Source organism: Lissotriton vulgaris, chromosome 1_1 (genome assembly GCF_964263255.1).
Source record: "Lissotriton vulgaris chromosome 1_1, aLisVul1.2, whole genome shotgun sequence".
Taxonomy (NCBI): Eukaryota; Metazoa; Chordata; class Amphibia; order Caudata; family Salamandridae; genus Lissotriton; species Lissotriton vulgaris.
This window is the reverse complement of record NC_141685.1, coordinates 1,517,878,698-1,517,900,618: the sequence shown is the minus strand read 5'-3', so window position 1 is coordinate 1,517,900,618 and position 21,921 is coordinate 1,517,878,698. Positions and strand designations below refer to the sequence as shown.

Sequence of the window (21,921 nt, the reverse complement as noted above, 5' to 3'; positions counted from 1 at the left end):
AAGGAGGATCCCGATACATGGGCAGAACATCTTGCTAGGGTTTTCAAAGAAGTAGTCCTGAAAGGGGTGATACCTGAGACCTGGAGAGGGTCCCTAATATCCCCATCTACAGAAAAGGGGATTGGCATTGCCTGGGAACTATCGATTAATAACCCTACAGGACACGGATGCAAAACTGTTTGGAGGGATTCTACTAACAATCTTATCAGACTGGGAAAAGGACAACTGCATCCTTCCGCCTAACCAAACTGGCTTCATAAAAGGCCTAGGAACAGCTACTAACATTTTAGCCCTATCTGTTTTAATCGACAAAGCAATTACAAAAAGACAATCTTTATATTTATGTTTTGTTGATTTTTAAATCGGCGTTCGATTGTGTGGATAGAGAACGTTTGTGGGAAAAACTACGTATACAAGGGATTCCTCCCTTGTTACTGCACCTGATTCGTCTTCTGCACACACATACTTGGGCTAGAGTACGTATCGGTAATGGTCAATCACTATCTAAGGAAATACCTACGTTAGGTGGACTGAAGCAAGGGTGTGTATTGGCTCCCTTATTATTTAACATGTTTTTAGCCGATTTGACGGAGGCCTTGAACAACGTAAATGCTCACCCCCCTAAGCTTGCCGATAAATACATATCAAACCTACTCTATGCAGATGATGTCCTTCTCCTAAGCTACACAAAGGTGGGCTTGCAACGTTTAATAACTCGCACAATGGAATACGCCACAGAAAATATTATGGTAATAAATTAAACTAAATCTAAAGTTATAGTCAACACAAAAAACTCAAGACGGAAATACAATTCCAAATGGTTTCTGGGAAAGGAGAACTTGGAACAAGTTGAAACCTATAGATATCTGGGAGTCCTATTTAACGACAATGGCAACTTTACCCTCCAGTAACATGACATCATTAGGAAAGCAAACGCTTTAACAGCTGCGTTTGGGATTATCAAAAAGTCAACGAGTAACCTAACCTATCAATCTCTCCTTAAAGTGATATCGGCCAAATTATTACCATCTTTAACTTATGTCAGTGAGGCCCTAAATGGGAAAGATGCAATAATCATTAATAATGCTATTTCGAAAACTTTTAGATCCCCTTTTCACCTTACGAAAAACGCGTCACAAGCCCAAGTCAGGCTGGAATTCGGTTTGAATAATCAACTGTTTGCACGAAAGGGTCATGTAATCAAAGTATGGAACAGAGTAAAAAATAATAAGGAGAATTTAATTTCGCAGCTTTTATGGAAAGAAATTGAAGGAAATAATAATTTGTCTATCTGGAAATATCTGGACATGGCTCTGGAAGAATTTGAGGTTAGGGGGATTTGGACCTCTACCATAACCCAGGAATTGTCTAAAAAAGTTGTGAATAAAACAACAGATTACCTATCATTGATAAGTGATAAAGCTACCTTTGTTAAAAGGGAACATGCATGGTCCATAATAAATGGCTTCACAAAAAAGACGCCCCAGCAATATTTGGACACGGCATGGTCATTGAGAAGTAAACCGATTTTTATCAAAGCACGATTTGGAGTATGGCCGGGTGAATCCCATGCACCACCTTGGAAAAAACTTTATAATAACATACAATGTAGGCTGTGCAAATCTAGAGAGGAAAATATCCTACATCTCTTGTCTCTGTCCAGAACTAAAAAATGAAAGATTAACATTACTAAAAAGGTTATTTAATGAAAGAGGGATAAGGACATGCAGACAAGCTTTGATTGGATGTCTTTGCTCAGACGATTTATCCATTAACTCTGCCCTGACAACATTTTTAACCCCTTCGCTGCAGGGGTTATTCCCCCGCTGTGCTGGGGGGAGTGGGGCGCGCACAGCGCCCGCATGCTCATGACGAGCTGAGCTCTTCATGAGCTACAGTGCTAGTGTGCTCATGACGAGCTCAGCTCGTCACAGGTGCATTGGCTTCGTGGAACGTTCAGCACATCGTGGGAATTCTCCCCGCACCTGACCGTTCCACGGGCCATGACGAGCTGAGCTCATCATAAGCACCGTGGCTCATGAGCATGGAAGGAGTTAACAATAGTATGGGAAAAAATAGAACAATATGATATTTGAAACTATAATGATTATATTTCTCCTTTAATTCTGAACATATGAATTTGTTTTTAGGCAGTTTTAATAACGGATGTATACAATTTTAAAGATTTACTGTTATTCAAAAAGCAATTTTAACGATGTATTACTATTCAAATGTATATAATGGAGTAATTGCGTTTTGTAAATTCCGATTGATTCCGATTTTCCTCCAATACCTCTAATGCTGTTTGTAGTGAGGAAGCTTAGGCGGATATCCTTGAAACTCATTATCATCATGTTGATGTAGTCAAGGCAGCCCTGGTCCTCAGACCTCTGTTTTCTCACATAAGACCAGATTTCCTAAATCAACATCAAGGTCTTTTGAGACATCAAAAACTCAAGGAATTGAACCTAGTGATTTAGCACCCGAGGTTCTAGTAATTTGGGTACCTCAACCAAACCAGAAGAGTGCATGTAAATCCAGCGGGCAGTTGCAAACTTACCATGAGGGCCTGTTTTGTGGCAAGGTGAAAAGTCTTTTTGCTTTACATTCTAAATAAAAAGACTCTTTAAAAACATTGGTGCTGGATATCCTATTTTATTTGCTGCACCTTGAAGGCAGGTTTGTCATACACATCTATCAGACTACATTTAGCAGCAGTAGTTGCTTGTATGCAGCACAAACATCATTCATCCTTGTTCTAAAACCCAGTCTTAATAGCATTTATGGAGGGTCTTAAGGGAGTAATCACTCCAAGAGTGCCAGTGGTGTCCATGTGGAACCTCAATATAGACCTCACTTGACTCATGGGGTTGCTTTTCTAGCCATTGCATTCTGGTGGATACTTCTACTGCAGATTATTTAACTTGTGACTATTCCCCAGGCATCACAGTGGATCTGGAAACTGTAAAGCAGTATTCATGCACACCAGTAGGTGGCAATGTTGTTCATTTCCGGAAGTGGCGAGTGGAGCCATTTATAAGAGCCACCTATGCACACTGATGTCAGTAAGTTTCTTGCTGCACCATCACTGTGAATATAAAGCTTCTCCTTGATCACCACAGCCCCTTTTTTGTAAAATAAAATACCAGTATGCAAGGGAAAATGTCCTCCTCCCCCCTCCCTCCCCCGGCCCAAATCCCCCATTAAGACGACAGGGTTCAAACTGTGCAAGGACTGTTGCAAACACATCTATGACCCTCATGAAGTGTCTTTTTTGGTGTTTGGGTTGGCACATGATTTCAGGACATGTGATGACTGTGCCCAGATGAATCTGAAGGCCATGCAGGAAAAGCCATAAGTGACCAAGAGGCAAGGCTGGTGTTCCCAAACATGAAACTCCTCCATGCTATGACTGGGCAAAGTTGAAAGGAAAGAGCTACTACCACTCCTGAAAATGATCCTGCGGAAGATCATTGTTAGGGTCGAAGTCTTCGTGCAAGTCCAAGAAAAAACATAAGAAGCCAAAGCGGGAATCCGCCCCATCCTCCACTCTCTGACTCCATAGTGGTTGCAAGGGCATCAACATGCCACCCCTCTCTTCTGCTCTCCATTATGACGACGCCAGTGCGGATGGGTGGCGCTTATATGCAGCGCAGTCGTCCCTTCCGGACTGGAATAATGTTGGTGTGGAGCCTACCTGCATTCAATCCGTAGGGAACGTTCTAGTTGGAAGAATTGAGCCAAAGTGGCTTTCCTAGGTAACATACCAGTTACAGATAGATTAAAGGCTGCTACATGGTCAGTGCCACACTTTTCACTAGATATTTAAGTGTATATATCCAAGCCTGCAGAGAGGCTCAGGTGGGGCAAACTGTACTTGGAACTTGAGCCTAGAAATTTGTCTGGTCTCCTCCCTTTCCGGGAATTACACTGCTTTATGGTCTATGTAAAGCATCTTAACAGCCGCACATGCTACAAACAGAAAATGTTACTTGCCCTGTAAATATAGGTTTATAACTTACAGTGCTAAAGATTCACATACGCCTTCATGGATGAGAGTCAATGCTTCAGATGTTTTCTCACATTATACATTCATTTGAATTGCACCTGAATGCTTTTACCGTCCTGCTTTGCTTAACAGAATCTGAGATGGAGTACATGCCCTTGTGCATTGTGTGTTTTACTGAAGTATCATCATAGTGGAATAGCCACCGCAGCTAAGGGGTTAAAGGCCAAGGGAAAGTAATTCACATACAAGATCTTCCGCCAAGGGTTGGCAAGCAGCAGCTCGGAAACTCATTGCGGTACACTGACCCTTGTCTCTTTGCAGCACATTTGAGTTTCATTTAGCAAGAATGCTTGAAACGCCGATAAAGATTGTGGCATCCGCTGAAAAACCACCACCGGCTGTGAAAAGTGCGCAAGCATAAGAGATGCTGTGCGTGTGCTCAATCTCCAGTCCGGGTGGGCGAGCCGGAAAGGAGACAGGGAGGGGACCAAAAAGCCTCTCTTCAAATGAAATGCAAGCGTTTTACATAAAGAGTGACGTGTGCAAATGAAAAGCGGAGGCGGAGCCTCCACCCCACTTCCAAAAGAAAACCTATGACAATAGATCTCGCAAGCGTCAGCGCATGCGCTGCGAAGCTAGCGAGACCTAAAAACGATTCCCATATTGCCTTTTGTAAGTTGTTAAACACCTATTCGTTCTTTTACTACTGGCCATCTTCTCTTAACTGCTCATTGCGCTGATATACTTTTCCTGAAGTAATTGTGGTGTTAAGAAGTCTAATATAATCTAACACAACAAAAGGTATTTAGTAAGCACGTTGATGCAAATTGAACATTTTTCACCACTCAGACATGGTTTGAACCTCTGACTAATGCAATCACAACAACAACAACAAGAAGGCAATGTGCTTTTAAATTCTGAAATTAGTTTGAAAATAAGATTTAAAGGGCACAAAAAGTAAATAATAATTTCACGTACATAACAGAATAATGTACATCCCAGTTTAATGACCCATTCAAATTTTTTGATCTACTAAATGAACAAATAATTCAAACTTGTTTCTGTCTTGTAATAAAATTCTAGTTCTGTAGTAGGGGATCTCTGTGTATAGTCATAATCTAGTGAATAGTCCCTCCCATGTGCGTGGACCCCGGCAATCAAAAATAATCTCTTAAGTTGTCAAATCATGCAGAAACTGCAAAGACACTTAAGAGAGAATTTAAAGACAAATAATGCAGCCTATGTCCACAGGCTACACTGTCCAGTACTTCAACTAGAAATTCCACTAAACAACACCACACACAACACAGCCTGCCCAGTTTCAAGTATAGAGAAACTTGCCTCTACCAGTAAAAGACTCTGGAATGATAGAGAGGAAGGCATGGACAGACAAGCACAATAGGCTGCCATTATGTGGCTTAAATAGGATACTGTGCCTTTAAGAGAACTTTATCCCAGAATGCACAGCAGGTCCCTTTTACTTTCAATTCTTTTTTCCGGCTCCTGCTAACAGGACCCTGGCATTGAGCTCTCCCCTTTTTCAAGGGTTTATTGAATTTTTTGTCACTTTGTGATTTAAAAGTGTTTCAGTTTTTGTCTTGGTGCTTTCCCTTCTCTCCTGTGTGTTTGTCAGGTATTTTAGGGCTCTAAAATGCCTGCCCTTTTCGCCAAATGCCCTATCTGTGGGAGGAAGAAGGCCAAGACTGATCCACACGAGGTCTGCATCATCTGCCTTCCCGAAGCACATGTCCCTGAAGAGTGTGACATCTGCAAGAACCTTTCTGCAAGAACTCTGAGGGAAAGGCTGAAGATTAAGCTGCAAGGCCTGGAGGACAGACGACTGCAGGATGCAGGCGGGTCTGGGCAGTCCGGGAAAGCTCCCTCTGCCTCTGCTGAGGCCTCTGGGGGGCTCCCCAGAGGCAGGAAGACCAGCAAACCGTCCCGGTTGGCGTCGATTGCATCGAAGACGACGTCGAGAGGGATGACGACGGTGTGTTCCCCATCTCCCCGGGGCTCTGGGTCGAGACGGCGTGGGGATTCGACGTCGAAGGGCCTGGACAGGCCGCCGTCGAGACCACCGTCGACTGCATCTTCATCGTCGTCGACGTCAGCGTCTGACTATAGACGTCGAAGAAGGAGCGACAGGCGTCGGCGCTCGCCGTCGAGGCGACACCGCTGGTCGCCGTCGAGACGAAGATCGGCGTCGCGGGGATCCTCGACGTCAAGGACCTCGAGAAGGAAGAGTCGACGCTCATAGTCGAGAATGGACCGGTCGACATCGCGGAGGCGTCGTTCGGCGTCGAGGAAGGAGAGGTCGACATCGCGGAGGCGGCGTTTGGCGTCTAGGAAGAAGAGGTTGACGTCGCGGAGGCGGCGGTCGACGCCAGAGTCGCGGAGGCGACGTTCGACGCCGGAAAGGCGAGGCTCAGCGTCGAGAAGGAAGAGATCGGCGTCTAGGAGTCGCTCCAACTCTCCTAAATGGCGCAAGAGGAGTTCTGGCGCCAGAAGTCAGGCTGGATCTAGTGGAGGGCGCAAGAGAAAGCGATCGCCTGCTGAAGCAGCTGGGTCGCAGTCCCCTTCCCTGAAAAAGTCACCGGGCTTGATGTACTCAGTGGTATATACACCACCTCGGCCTAAGTCGCCCCCTCCTCCTGTACCTAAGGAGGACCCTCCCACCAACCCTCCGCTTCCACTAGGACGACCACTACCACCGCTTCCACGCATGGGCCCGCCCCTCGGCCGGTGATACCCCCTGTTCCTCCGCCAAGGTCGGCGTCACTACCTCCTCTTCCTACACCACCTAAGGGGACTCCTAGAACAAGGCCCCAGGAGGAACCGCGGAAGACGCCCTTGAGGAAACCTGCGGAGCGTCCATGTGCTGGGAGATCACGCTCTCGCTCCAGGAGGAAGGAGCGATCGCGCCACAGGTCGTCCACGCGGTCGAGACACCGCCATAGGAGGCACAGATCTCGCTCTCGCACGAGGTCCTCGGGGACCAAGGACTACTCTCCGACTTTGTCGTGATCGCCAGACACGAGGGTGTCGCCGGTTGATGACCTGGTGGCGTTCCATGATGTCCTTTTGAGAGGCGCTGCCAAATTGGGCATATCCTTGACGGTGCCCACGCCTAAGACATCAGTCATTTTCGAGACACTGCACCAGAAACACCTGTCTCGTCCACTGCTACCTCTGGTGCCGGGCCTGGAGGAACCGGCCATGGACCTTTTCCTCACCCCTGCGGTAACTAAGGCGGCACCATCGAGATTGCAGAAAAAGTACCGGGCTCCCGATTCGGACCCGGCTTTTCTAAGGGTGGAACCTCCTCCGGATTCTGTGATTGTGACGGCGGCCCGCAAACAACATACCACCAACCCTTCAGCCACGGTTCCCCCTGACAAAGAGTCTAGATGGATGGATTCAGCTGGAAGGAAAGTATGTGGAACATCGGCGACCTCTATGAAGGCTGCGAGTGCCACGGCTTTGTTGGGGCGCTAGGACCGCTCCCTCTGGGACTCCCTTCAGCAGTTTGCGGAACACTTGCCTCGCGATAAGCGGGAAGACTTCCAGGAAGTGCTAAACGAGGGGATGCTGGTAGCGAATCAAATTATCAGCGCGGCGGCAGATTCATCCCTTTTAGCGGCACATGGCTTTTGCCATGGGATTAACCAGCGACGTCATGCCTGTCTCCGCCTTACGTCACTGAAACAAGACGCACAGCAAAGGGTAGCCAACCTTCCATTCTCTGGCGACAACCTATTTGGGAAACATGCGGATGACGAAATGGCCCGCATGAAGGCGGAGGCCGAAACACTCATGGCTGTGGGTCTAGAGAAGCCCAAAGAAGCGAAGAAGTCTTACCGCCCGTTCCAACGGCGATTGGGTGGGCAGGGCAGAGGACGTGGCCAAGCTTGGGGACAGTCGCAGCAACATCAACAGTTCCGTAAGCCGTTCCAGAAACGCCCGAAGGGCAGAGGAGGCCAACAGTCTGCACCAGCGACCAAAGACCCGGCCGGGTCTAGGTCCTGAACGCTTACTTCCCCCGCATACGTTACCCACTTTGGTGGGGGGAAGCATTCAATTTTTTCTGGCAGAGTGGAGAAAAATGACTCGGGACAAGTGGGGGCTGAATATTGTTTGCAATGGATACAGTCTTCGGTTCACCAGCCCGCCTCCAGCAATTCCACCGGTCAGCTCGCAGTTTCAACTGCGCGAGCTTCAGGCGGAGGCAGATATCCTGTTAAGGAAAAGGGCGATAGAAGACGTACCTCTGTCTCAGAGAGGAAGAGGTCTGTACTCCCGGTTCTTCCTGGCTCACAAGAAGGACAAGAACGAGTTCAGGCCCATTCTGGACTTGCGACAGGCAAACAAATGGATTCGCAGGGAAAAGTTTTGAATGCTGTCGTTGATCAGATTTATCCTCAGTTGCAACAGGGAGACTGGCTATGTGCTATAGACCTACAGGATGCGTACTTCCATGTGCCTATTGCACACAAACACAGGAAGTTCCTGCGGTTCCAAGTCGGCGCCAATCATTATCAATACACAGTACTCCCATTCGGACTAAAGTCTGCGCCGAGAACATTCTCGAAGTGCATGGCGGTGGTAGCAGCACACCTGAGGAAGAACAAGGCGTTCGTCTACCCGTACCTGGACGATTGGTTGATCAAGGCCTCCTCCTTCTCGGAAGCGCGAGCACACTTCCAGAAGACGTGCGTTCTTTTGAACAAGCTGGGGTTGCACATCAACATGTCCAAGTCTGTCCCGACTCCGGTCCAGTGCATTCAGTACTTGGGAGCCTCCATCAATACGCTGTCAGCAAGCGTCTCTCCTTCGGAAGAGCGACGATTATCACTCCTTCGGAAGGCTCAGGCTCTTATGACCACTCCATCTACAACAGTGAGGACGGTGTCTTCTCTACTGGGATCGATGGCCTCTTGTATCTTCCTGACGCCACACACACGGCTGCACATGAGACCGCTGCAGGAGTGCTTGGAAGACCAGTGGGATCAGAAGAGCGGATCTTGGGACGACAAGATGCGACTGTCTCTGCATGCTCTTCAGTCTCTGAAGTGGTGGTGTTCAGCGGAGAATCTCCTCAGAGGGGTTCCCTTCCACAAGGACATTCCCACACAGACTATCGTGACGGATGCGTCTCTCCACGGCTGGGGAGCGCACTCCGGAAGCCTACAGATTCAAGGAACGTGGTCCCCGATGGAGGCCACGTATCGCATCAATTTCCTGGAACTCAGAGCTGTTCACTTGGCACTGAAGGCCTTTCATCCGTCCTTCCAAACGAACTCTCTGCTTGTACAGACGGACAATACGACCACGATGTATTACCTCAACAAGCAGGGGGGTTCGAGATCACGCACTCTGTCACAGGAGGCGCAGGCGATCTGGCACTGGCTTCTGGCCAGAGGACTGACTATACCGGCTACCCATCTGCCAGGTGTGCAGAATGTTCAGGCGGACGCACTGAGCAGACTGATTCAGGAAAACCACGAATGGGACATAAACGACGAAGTACTAGAAGTCTTCGCAAGGTGGGGGACTCCAGACGTAGATCTGTTCGCCACCGCCGAAAACAGCAAATGCCGAGACTTCGCCTCCAGGTACTACCAGCAGGGGACGCTGGGGAATGCGTTATGGATCAACTGGTCGAACAGTTTTCTGTACGCTTTTCCACCCATTCCCCTGATTCCGGCGGAGCTCATCAAGCTGGCCCGATCCAGGGCTCGGATGATACTCATTGCCCCGGAATGGCCCAGACAGTGGTGGTTCACGGACCTGCTTCACCGGTCTCTCCTTCCTCACATTTGGCTGCCGTGCAGGCCGGACCTTCTCACGAAGTTCGGGGGGCAGATGTTGCACCCCAACCTCTCGTCTTTGAGTTTGGCAGCATGGCTCCTGAGATAGTGCAATAGGGCCATCTAAATCTAACCGAGGATTGCATGGACATACTGAAGGAGTCTAAGAGACCTTCCACTCGGACCTCCTATGCTTACAAGTGGAAGAGGTTCTGTATCTGGTGCCAGTCCAAGAACTATGACCCGACAACGTGCAAGGAAGACGTCATCCTTCCTTACCTTCTACATTTGGCGCAGTCTGGCCTTAATGTTCATTCCATTAAGGTTCATCTTGCTGCGTTGACTGCCTACAGGAAATGCCCTTCCCAGACTTCCTTCTTCCAGATCCCTGTGATCAAAGATTTTTTGGAAGGCTTGAAAAAAGGGGTTCCCTCCTGTCAGGCTTCCTTCGCCTTCATGGGAATTGAATGTGGTGCTGTCCAGATTGATGAAGGAGCCTTTTGAACCTATTCATAAGGCTTCATTGCAGCACCTGTCCTGTAAGGCGGCGTTCCTCGTGGCCATTACATCGGCCCGCAGGGTGAGTGAAATTCAGGCGTTGTGTTGCCAAGAACCGTATACTGTATTTCATGCTGCTAAGGTTGTTATGCGTACTCACCATAAATTTCTTCCCAAGGTTATTTCTGATTTTCATGTCAACCAGACCATAACGTTGCCTACGTTTTTTCAGAATCCTTCATCTCCAGCAGAAAGGTCTCTACATTCCCTGGATGTTAGGAGGGTGTTGAAATGTTATCTGGATAAAACCAAAGATATTCGTAGGTCAGACCAATTATTTGTCAATTATGGATCGGTCAGGACAGGTCTTGCTACCTCTAAGCAGTCCATCTCTAGGTGGATTGTGTCCTGCATACAGTTGTGTTACCAAAAAGCTAATAAGACCTTAGGGGGTAAACCTAAGGCTCATTCCACCAGGGGAAAAGCTGCCACGACAGCTTTGCTCCATAATGTTCCAATTGCAGAGATCTGCAAGGCGGCCACTTGGAAGTCGGTTCATACCTTTGCTAAGCATTACTGTCTGGACACTGATGCCAGGGCAGATGCTCAGGTTGGACAGGCTTCACTGCGGAATTTGTTCGCACAATAGTGGTGTTAATTTCTTTTCTCCACCGCCGCTTTGGTGTGGGAATGAGCTTGCCATTCTATTCACTAGATTATGACTATACACAGAGATCCCCTACTACAGAAGGAGTAGTTTCTGTCCTGTAACTCCAGTTCTGTAGTAGGGGTATCTCTGTTATAGTCATAAGCGCCCGCCCTCCTCCCCGGTGGAGATATTTATTCATGTAAGGAATGTTACAGGTATGGCGTGCTACGCCTTCAAAAAGAACTGAAAGTAAAAGGGACCTGCTGTGCATTCTGGGATACTGGGAGAAAGTTCTCTTAAAGGCACAGTATCCTATTTAAGCCACATAATGGCAGCCTATGGGGCTTGTCTGTCCATGCCTTCCTCTCTATCATTTCAGAGTCTCTTTTACTGGTAGAGGCAAGTTTCTCTATGGTAGAAACTGGGCAGGCTGTGTTGTGTGTGGTGTTTGGTGGAATTTCTAGTTGAAGTACTGGACAGTGTAGCCTGTGGATATAGGCTGCATTATTTGTCTTTAAATTCTCTCTTAAGTGTCTTTGCAGTTTCTGCATGATTTGACAATTGAAGAGATTATTTTTGATTGCCGGGGTCCACACACATGGGCGGGACTATTCACTAGATTATGACTATAACAGAGATACCCCTACTACAGAACTGGAGTTACAGGACAGAAACTACTCCATAGCCATTAAATGTCTAAAATAGTAATTATGAGTAAGTCACCAGTTCACCCTCCCCCAACTGTGAAATGCAATATACGATCACTTGATGCATTTTGAGTTTATTCTTTTCATTTGGAGCTGTACTCTTAATTCTTTGAACAAAGGTATAACCTTCACAGTAACTCACTTTCTGTTGTTGTTCCTTTACTGGAAATGATTGGGTAGTTATTGCAGCCAATCAAATCTAAATGAAACCCAACATAGTTAATTAGAACTAAAAGGAAGCGATCCCAAGAACTCAGATTTATAGTTCTTTAAATCGCCTTGTTTATGCAAGACTTGAAGGGTGAGGTGTTCCTGCCCGCTGGTTTTCTACAGGAGAAGGTAGCAGTCAGATCTACCATGCAGTGATACTCTTTAAGTTTTTTAGTGAACCAGACTATGTAACGCAACTGAACCAAGAATAGCAAATTAATAGATATGTTGTGAATAGGTCCATAGCTATCCAATGAGTCTTTCTTCTCCTTGTTTCCAAATAGCTACAGAATTAGTGCTTCTCCATTTTAGAGTAATGTTCAAGGTCAGATAGTGAAGTAAAACTGTCTTTAAAAAATGATTGTAGGCAGGATCTTGGTCAATGTAACCAATATGGATATCTTACTTGTACACACGAGAATGACACATATTTGATTCTTAAAGACAGTTAATGTATGTTGTCGCTACCACGCAACGCTGTTCATGCAGGTATTCTGTCTAATTATCAGTGTGTATAAATATACTTTAAATCAAATCATAAAAGATTGATAAAATAATTAAGAATAGTAACATTTGGTCACTTTAACATTGCGGAGAAGAGTTGGCAAAGCGATCAGGCATCAATTTTTAGAAAAAATTAGTCTATATTGAATGAGCATTTGCAATTTGGCATTGCACAGATCAGAGTGTGACCCACTCTATATCCGCGTCCTCCCTTCAGCTCATGGGATCTGTGTACATTAATCGAGGGGGAGATTTAATTCCTTAAAGACAATAGTGTCATTGCATGTATCAAAACCATGAAAGGCTATCTACCATCCTGCTGCTTAGTGAACCTTTGATGTTACTACAGCTCAAATCCGGCAAACCTAGAAATAATTCTTCCTCATTGTTCTCTGATATTGTGCCCTTTTCAGTGGTAAATTTTCAGCCTGCACTGTCATATGCCTTTTGCTTAGTAGGATTTTTTCTCTTAGCAAATGTAACGGATTATAGAAATAAGGCAGCTATTTTGATCCACCCGCAAAAGGTTTTTAATGTGTCTATTATTTTCATCACTTTATTTATAAATAACAATATAGATAATGGTGTCATCTTTGTTTCTGCTCTGTTCAAAAAAACAAAACGAATGAGCCGGAAAATTAACTGTTTCCTCAGTTTTATTTATTATTTGACAATTGTAACCTCTAGTAGTTGGCTGTGTAGGTTACAAACACTAAACATATAAATCGTGTTTTCTAGCTACAAATTTGTTCAAAAGACCTGTCTTAGTGGTATTGCACTTCTCATGATCCTGACCCATGATGGGATAATTGTACTAGTGACATTAAATCATAATAACACCAACATTATTGATGATATCATTGTGAATTTTGTATCATTTGGTGCCAGTCCTGAATATTGATACTGTATTGATGCATGCTATTTATTGTACAGAAAGATTAATCTACAATTATGTTAATCTAATTCAAAATGTTGGTTTCAGGAACAACGGTGATGCACCTCATAATCTGATATCCTGCAAATTTGCAAATGTGGAAAAAGAAAATCAGTTCCGATTTCAACTCCCAAAACAAGATGAGAAACGCCCTGCATTACCCTCACCTCATTCCGCCCTACAGAGTAGTGCAAGTTCCTTCAAAGATGATGCTGGACAATTTGACGTCTTTGATAACGCCCTGCAACGAGAAATGCCAACAAGTGTTCCACTTCTGGGAAGGGCCAACACGTTTGGCCTAATGTCTTCATATATAACTAGGTGTTCTACCATTTCACCTTTACATCTAGGGCTTGCTTACCCACTTGCACCCTTACTAGTTACACCCCCATTGTCTCCGCAAAGAAAGGATTCTACAGCTCTACAATCCACAAAATTGCATGAAAAATATTCCAAAGCAGAAGTCAGAAGTGTGTATATGGGAGATTGTTGTGAAAGAGGAATTAACAAGGAAAAAAGAGGAATTAACATGGAAGTGCAGCAGAGTCCAGATGTTGGCGGACCAGTAATTATTGTTCCTGGTAGAAAAATGTCAGTTGTGATCACATGTGAGGCAAGGTAAGCATCACTTTGCTGATTGTTGATGAAAATGCAACCTAAATGTGTTTAAGTCTAAGTGGCAAGAAGGGTCTTGGTATCCTTGGCACATAGACAATTTAGTTGTTGCATTTCGTGACACTTATTAAACTTGTATAGCCATGGATTTGGTGTGTGCTGTTGAGTCCATTCAAGAACAGTGTTTGAGAAAAGCGATACATCCTATATTATTCTCAAGGGCATAACATAATCCCTGCAGTGAAGTGGGGCCACCAGCCATTCTGCCACCCCCCTCCCTCCCCCTACGGTTCAAAGGAACTCCTTTCCAATAATGGCCAATGAATATCTGTGAGATTTGGGAGTGACTTAGACCCCTTGTCGCATTTTGCAGGCCGGAGAGTTACTGCACGGATACTTCTTATTTACTAGGTTGGGAAGGTCTAAAGAGTAGTAGAATGACTAAAACAAGCTTTCAAGGTATTAACCCTTTCGATGCTGATGACGAGCTCAGCTCGTCATCACCCACGGGTGTCGTGTGCTGATGACGAGCTGAGCTAGTCATGAAAGCAGCAAAAGAGGAATTTGCAGCACAGCGCAAAAATCCCCGCAGCAGCCATGTGGTTAAAAAGGGAAGATATCTTCTGTTAAGTCTGTATACTCAAAGGATGTCAAATGTAGGGTGATTGAAACCTTTTTTGTTGGTGAGTGAAAGACGAAAAGCAGTAAGAAGAATAGATAACATTCAGGATATCACATAACATCTGTGTTTTGGATGATTTGAATCTTCCAATCCTCTAACATGGTTGGTCTAGAGCAGCTTGGAGGTAAAGTATAGTAGCCAGAGACTCTAGAGGTCCACCTCTTCACTAACTAATAAAAGGTCCTAGGGAGAAGGAGCACATTGAGTCCCTTAGATCAGTGCATTTTGGATACCTCATTGAGCAGAACAGGTCATTCACAGGTAATGCAATAAACTGATCAATCAATTTTAGATTTCTACATGTTGCGTTAAACTTATAGGAGACAAGCATGTACCCATATTCTGCATAAAATTAGTTAAGTGGGGGAGTGCTCAGCAAATAGCCATTCAGCCTCCAATATTGATTTTTTTTATTAGCTACTTCATGTCCTTTTCAGCCTAAGTGCAAGAGATTGAGACATGCAGAAGATGTGACCAGAAAAAACATGCTAGCAATTTCAGAGCTGGAGACCTGTAAATGAATCAATATCTGTGTAGAATAAAAGTGTACAATGCAGCGTTAGGACAGCAGTAGCCATGCTAGGTTTTCAGGATTACTGCTGATTGTGTAAATTAATTTAGTTTAGATTCATTATGTGTTGAATCATCTTCATGGTTTGGGGCTGGTGGCTCAGTGGGCTAATATTTGCTCTACAAGGAACTGTTTGACCAAATTGGCACATATTCACAGCCTTCCAGGTCCAATCAGCTTGTCATTTTTACGAGATCTGTAAAATAACTCATCCTATAAAATAAGTATTGTGGTAGATAGCAATACAAGTTTTTTTATCAATCAGTGGTGCCACGAAACCACTCTAAATCAAAACATCTTATTTTAGTTCATGCTTTGGAACTCCTAGGAGGTCCACACAAAATACAGATATACAAAAGGCCCAGACAAATTAAATAAAATAAGTTCTTCTTAAAACAGTTATGTGCCCTAAAACATCAACAAGTACATTCAATATAAAGGCAAACACTTAAAGTTAAAAACATGAATACAGAACATTTCATTTGGCAAGTTAAGCTATAAATTCATAGCCTCAGCAGTCGTACGAACAGAACATTTTAAAAAGAGGGGTCTCTGCCACTTACGATGATATAAAAGCTAGGCTGGTCATATGAATACAACATGTTTCAAATCCTGGCTTCCATTTTTTCCAAAAGTGACAGATACTTTGCATACCATACCATTTGGATATTACAACATTTAACAGAACAGTATTTAGGTGGATTGGTGCCCAGTGGGATCTAACACCATGAACCATATTCCACGACACGAATGCTGTGATTTATTCAGAGTGAAGGAGTTCATTACTGAATCAAAATATACTCTATTCTTATGAGTCCAGATCCAAACGGAAACAAACATAAGCGAAGTCTGCTTAAGAAAAGCTTTAAGCTGAACCTGCAACATGGATGAGGCCACACTTGTATCAAGATCAAATTGCTCTAATGCACACTCAAAATTACTAAAAAATAAAGCTTTGTCTCTTTTCAGTTAAAAAATCTCTTTAAACATAAGGGCCTAATTACGGCTTGTCGGTTGCCGTGCGACCAGCATCTACTGCTGCGGTCTGACCTAAGCATTACGATTTGTGCAGTTGGAGGCAGCAGTCGAAGGGACCGAACAACGCATTTTCTTGTCGAAAACTCACCATGATCCCTTGAGGATGGCGTTTCCGCCGTCGGGATTATGTTGGTTTCTGACAGCCATTCCATTTCGATCTTTCCAACATGCAAAGGCTGTCTGAAAGCAACATTGGGGCCCCTAGCAGAGCCCCCTTCCCTTTGCGGCCTCTGCTTTTGGGCCTGGAGGACACCTATGTTGCCCCCTTACACATCCCTCCACAGTGTGGGTGCCTACCCCACAGTCCCATAGATAAATGGAAGTTTCCGACCACACTCTGAGCGGTTGCATCCTAATTAGGTATTCGGAATGGCCGAACACCTTCTAATGGAATAATTGTGTTATCCTCAACCCAGGAGTTAAGGTGCTCCAAAAGGCATCTAGTCAAAAGTTTACCCACAGTGTCTACTAGTTCGATTTGTTGATAGGTAATGGGTAAATTGCAATCACCCTTCTTAAATAGAGGAAGAAGAACACTTCCGGTCCAGGAGAAGGGCACAGATAAGTGGATATTACAATATTCGAAGACCGGAAGAAGAATCCTTGCCAAAAGTCTTATTTCCATTTTTATGACCAAGATTGGGACTTCGTGCACCTGAAGACAATATTGCCCTGATCAAAGTCTCACTCTCACTCTCACTTAAAGAGGGTGAACCATAACTACAAGGCAAATTAAAACGGGATTGAGGCAAGACAGATTGCACCTATCTTTAGTAGATTCTTACGTATCTAGATGCGCAAGGTGCTAGGGACCGGAGACTCTAAACCCCTACGTCTCTCGAAATACACAAAATCTCCTAATTTGAAAACAACACAGTGGTCCAGCACACTTAATTTAGATTAACAAATTGATTAACAAAGGTTTTATAGAAGTGATCCTTAGTATAGTTGAAACATTCATTCACAAATCAAATATCAGCAAGGTAAAAAGCGTAGCAAACGCGTTTTGTCCTCGCAGTTGTCTTCAGGACAACAAACAACATACATACATAATTCATTACTTTTCATGAATTTATTACATATACGTTTTTAAAAACCTGTTCTTTTAGAAATTCATATTGCAGTGAATTTTCTTATTGACGCAGGTACCCATAGAACAGAATATATCAGGCATACTCCAAAATCCTGTTCTATTTAGAAATTCATATTACATTACATTTACTTGTTAACACCGGTGTGCATGGAACAGTTACTACAAGATTTAATATCATATCCAGATTGAACTCTGAAAATTTCTGCTAACATTGCCACTTTTCATGTTATCTGAAATTACTTTATCCACAGTGTATTGCATAACCACTAGTAACTTTTTCACTGCTTTTTAGTAGTCTTCCGTGTCCCTGGTGGGGAGGAACACCAATGCCATTATTACAGACAATGTGATTTTCCCTAGCGTATATGAGTAAGTAACAATTCTTACCAAAAACAAAATGCTGTTTTTATCCTTGGTTGGATTTTTTTGCGTTGTGCAGTGTCTCCTCCTATAGTCAGGCAATTTATCGTTTTATCTATTGAAGGTAATTGAAAAGAGAGCCCCATTAGACTATTTACATAAGGGACAAGTGGTCCCAAAGTTAAAACAAGTTTCTGCTTGCTAACTAGTCCGCATCAACTAAGAGTCGGTGGGGAGATCAACACAATAGTAACCACCTGGATTGCCCTCCTATAATTTCCTAATAAAAATGCCCCATACATCCTGACTAAAGGACATGCGGTGGGATCTCACTCTTGTTCCACTGCAATCCGCAATGATTTACCAGAATTTTCACACATTTTTCCTAAATGTAGCTTCTATTAGAACGGTCCACTTACGTTCACACATTTTTTTTCTTAAACTAATCTTTAGGGGTGTCTTCTCCTTTTAAGCTAAGATATTAATCTAGCTCTTTCTTTGAGAAGGAGGCAAATTGAGTTCTAATCAGTTTATGTATTTCTTTGTTCAAGGAACGGCCAGCATTGAGATTTAAGAGGGGTTTTGGAGTAACTCTGGGAATCTGTATAACTAATCAACTTAGTAAATTTACTAAAGTGGTCTTATAAATCATCTTTCCAAGGGCCAATAACGTTAACTGTCCTTTCCAATAACTCTTAAATTTGATATCCTAGGAGGGGACCATTGTGTCCTTCCTGCATTCTATTGAACTGAGACTTGACACCATCAAATCTCCAAGATCCCTCTTAAATCATATTGCAGTCAACAGAGAATACCAGGTTGCTATGAACGCTAAGTGGGGTATTTATAACTTTAAAATACGATATGAATTTGCAATTGGAATAGGAGGCGATTATATAATCAATTATAGAGAGACCCAGACGGTATTTATCTGTGTACTGGACAAGAAAATTGAGAGCAAATCTACAGTTTAGGATACCACAATCATTCTTCCTTAAGACTGAGGAGTAAATTATCTCTCTTATCTGGTTTTATTTTTGGTGGGAAGATAATTATGGGCGGAATATGAAGCGCTTCTTTTTTGACATCTGCAAACAGGTTAAGAGTGGTTCAAGACTTTATTGTTTAAATCTCCTGATAAGTCTACATGAAGATCTTCCTCCTGGGACAGAAACTTACTATAAAGGAAAAAAGATAATTTAACAGTTTATTAAAGTGAGGGTCTGGGGGAATATACGCATTTACCACTAAATTTTAAATGCTCATATTCTCACCCAAAACGGGGTAATTTTTTATGACTTGGGATAGATTAGATGGATTAATGAAGCTACTATAATTCCATTTGAACGTATTGCTTAACAAAATGGGAATCCCTCCTGACATAAACAAACAAATCCTGAAAAAATGAATTGAACAACCATAAATAACATTTCAATATAAATATAAAATACATTATATTCAAGTGACATCCAGAATATTAATATTATTATTATATAATAAATATTCAACTGATATCCAGAACCAAACAGGGAACGGGATGGGCGGGATAATGTGAGCCTCTGTGTCTTTAATGAAATCTAGATTCTCTAGGCATGTTAATAGGAGAATCGCAATTTCATTACAAGAACGGAGGCTACATTATGCATGTTGGTAGCCCTGTAAAACTACATTAGACATGTGTTCAATAGGTTTACAATAATGTCTTGTATTCGCGTTAGACCAGTCAGCAGCTTTAAGGATAACATCCAACTTACCTCCGGACCAAAGAGACTTACTTGCCATGGCACCTCTAAGAGAATGAGCTTGAAATTTGGATATATCAATACCAGCTAAGGACATAGCAGATAAAACCCATCTTGCAATCGAGGTGGAGGAAATAGCTTTATGAGGTTTAACAAAGGAAATGAGAAGCTGATTCTCATTAAGCGGACGAAGGTTAGACATTGTCACATCATAAGCTTTCATACATTCAACTACACAAAGTTTTGGACAAGGGTCGAAGCGAGGATAGAAGATTGAATCAGACATGGTCTTGGTTCTTCTATAGAGTTCAAATTTAACACCAAATAAATTATATGACCTATTCGAGATCTCCAGAGCCTTAACATCAGAAACTCTACGACAGGAGATAAGGCAAAGAAGAGTTTTGAGTTTAATAGATAGAAACTTTCTGTTCAGAAACAAATTATCCGGCCAGGAAGAGAAGAGATCTAGTAACAAATTCACATCCCAGAGTGTATCATATTTCCGGTTCGGGGGTCTTTTTAGACGAATACTCTTCATAACTCTACAAACAATCACATTTTTACCGATCGATTTGCCGTTAACAAGAATATGACCCGCAGAGATCGCCGATCTATAACAATTGATTGATCTATAAGACAGACCTTTGATGCAGAGCAAAGTCGACATGGCACACATCACTGAGTGAAATTGTAAGTGCAATAATGCTACTAAGAGTATATGGGGCTGGAAGTTTGTCATTACGAACTCAACAATATCATAATGGCTTTACTGAAAACTGGGAAGTTTGGTATCAAACCTCTCAGCACATTAAACCCACACTGATGCCAGTGGATTTAATGAAAAATGCACACAGAGGGCATCTTAGAGATGCTCCCTTGAAAACGACCTAACATTAGTTTCCAGGCGGAGTAGCTGCTCACCAGCTGCTGCCGCCACCACCAGACATGTTTCAGGACCCCTGAGTCAAGAGCCAGTTGCTCTCAGGGGTCGGAAACCATGCACATTTTGGTACGAGGTGCCAAGCCTCCTCTCCCAGGATGGGCAGGATCCACAAAGGTGAAGCTTCAAAGGCTTGCAGCCTTTGTGACCTTCCCCAGGCATTTTGCTGCTTCAAGCAACCGCCCCCCACAGGTTCTGACCCCACTTTGGGCGGAAGAATCGGCGGGAAAACCAAGTGAGGAAGGGAGGTGTACCCACCTTGGCCATCCCCACCCCTCAGGTGGGGGAGGCGAGGTGAGTCACAACTCTGTCCCCTCCATCTTGCAGATGGGGAGCCCCAGCTAACCAGAGTGCCACCACTGGAGGGTGGCATAATAGGGGGTGTACCCACCCCATGGAAGGGACCCATTGGTCCCAACCTTTACGTGCCTTTAACGCCCCTAAATCTAGTATTTAGGGGCAGCCCTGCACCTTGCCTTCTCAGACAAGAACGGACTAAGAAGAAAGACCGAAGAAGCGTGCAAAAGCGAAGAAGAGAAGGACGCCCTCTGACTTGTCCCCAACCCTACCGGCCTGTCCCCACCTCGAACCTGCAGAAGCGAAATCCCGGTGTGTCCAGCAGCCAACAATCACGAGAGCCCCAAGGACCTGCCCTGCCTTCCACAGTGAAAAACAGTCTCCTGCGAGCACTGGATTTGCTCACCCACAGACTCTGGCTCCGGGCAAATCCGCAAGTCTACACTCGAGTGGCACAACGCCAAGAGGAGGTCTCCCCAGCGATCCTGACATGAGTTCTGTTGATCTCTGACCTGCCTCGAACCTCTCAGTGACGCTGCAGTGCTTTCTGGAGGATCACCCTGACCATGACCGAAGTGGGAAGAAAACCTGATGCCTAAAGACACCCCTGCCCAACTGACGGTGTCCCCAGGCATCCCAACTTACCTCTCTGAATGGTGGCCCCCTCCAGAAGATCTTCGTCCCTGAGCCTGCAGTCTTTGTCAAAACTGGAGAATCCCCTTTGAAACCAACAGGTCACCCTGTGCCACTGTGGGTGTACCTTGGGTGCTAACTCTGATCCCCCTTTGCCCTGAGGCTAACATCTGGAGCTTTGCTCCCACAACCCTGTGACCTGCTCATGAGCAGCCACCATCCGGAGGATAACATTGGGTCTCATCACTCTGCACTTGGCTGCCTTAGTGCCGCTGAGGGTGCTTTGAGAGTGCATCCTTCACCCTGGGGGAACCCTTGTTCTAACCTCAGAAACGCAACCCCAAAGACCGAATACTTGCCTTTTAACCGATAACTTCATTTCTCTCCGTAGGAATAAATTGTTTTTCCTTGAAAAATGTCTGAAGTTTGGAGTTCATTTGTATGAAAACATGAAAAACGACATCTGTGCAAACCTGATTTTACTTGCCCCTTCTCTACGAAATGTCCCAGTGTGATATCTAGGCATATCACACTGAGTAGAAAAAGTAACTTGAAAAGGAATTTGAAAAGGAATCTGAAAAGTAATTTCGACATTTTAACTTACCTGTATTTCAATCAATTGCATTTGA

At 44.2% G+C, this 21,921-nt stretch overlaps 1 protein-coding gene across 2 annotated transcripts in view; it reads left to right on the top strand.

Moving 5' to 3' along the window:
- The window catches only part of MOV10L1 (Mov10 like RNA helicase 1), a 1,040,774-nt gene that overhangs the window by 138,022 nt on the left and 880,831 nt on the right, over window positions 1-21,921 (top strand). For both annotated transcript variants that reach the window (XM_086967454.1, XM_086967456.1), the window contains exon 7: window positions 13,367-13,936. In XM_086967454.1, coding sequence (XP_086823580.1) covers window positions 13,367-13,936 — 570 coding nt within the window. The remainder of the gene's footprint in view (window positions 1-13,366; window positions 13,937-21,921) is intronic.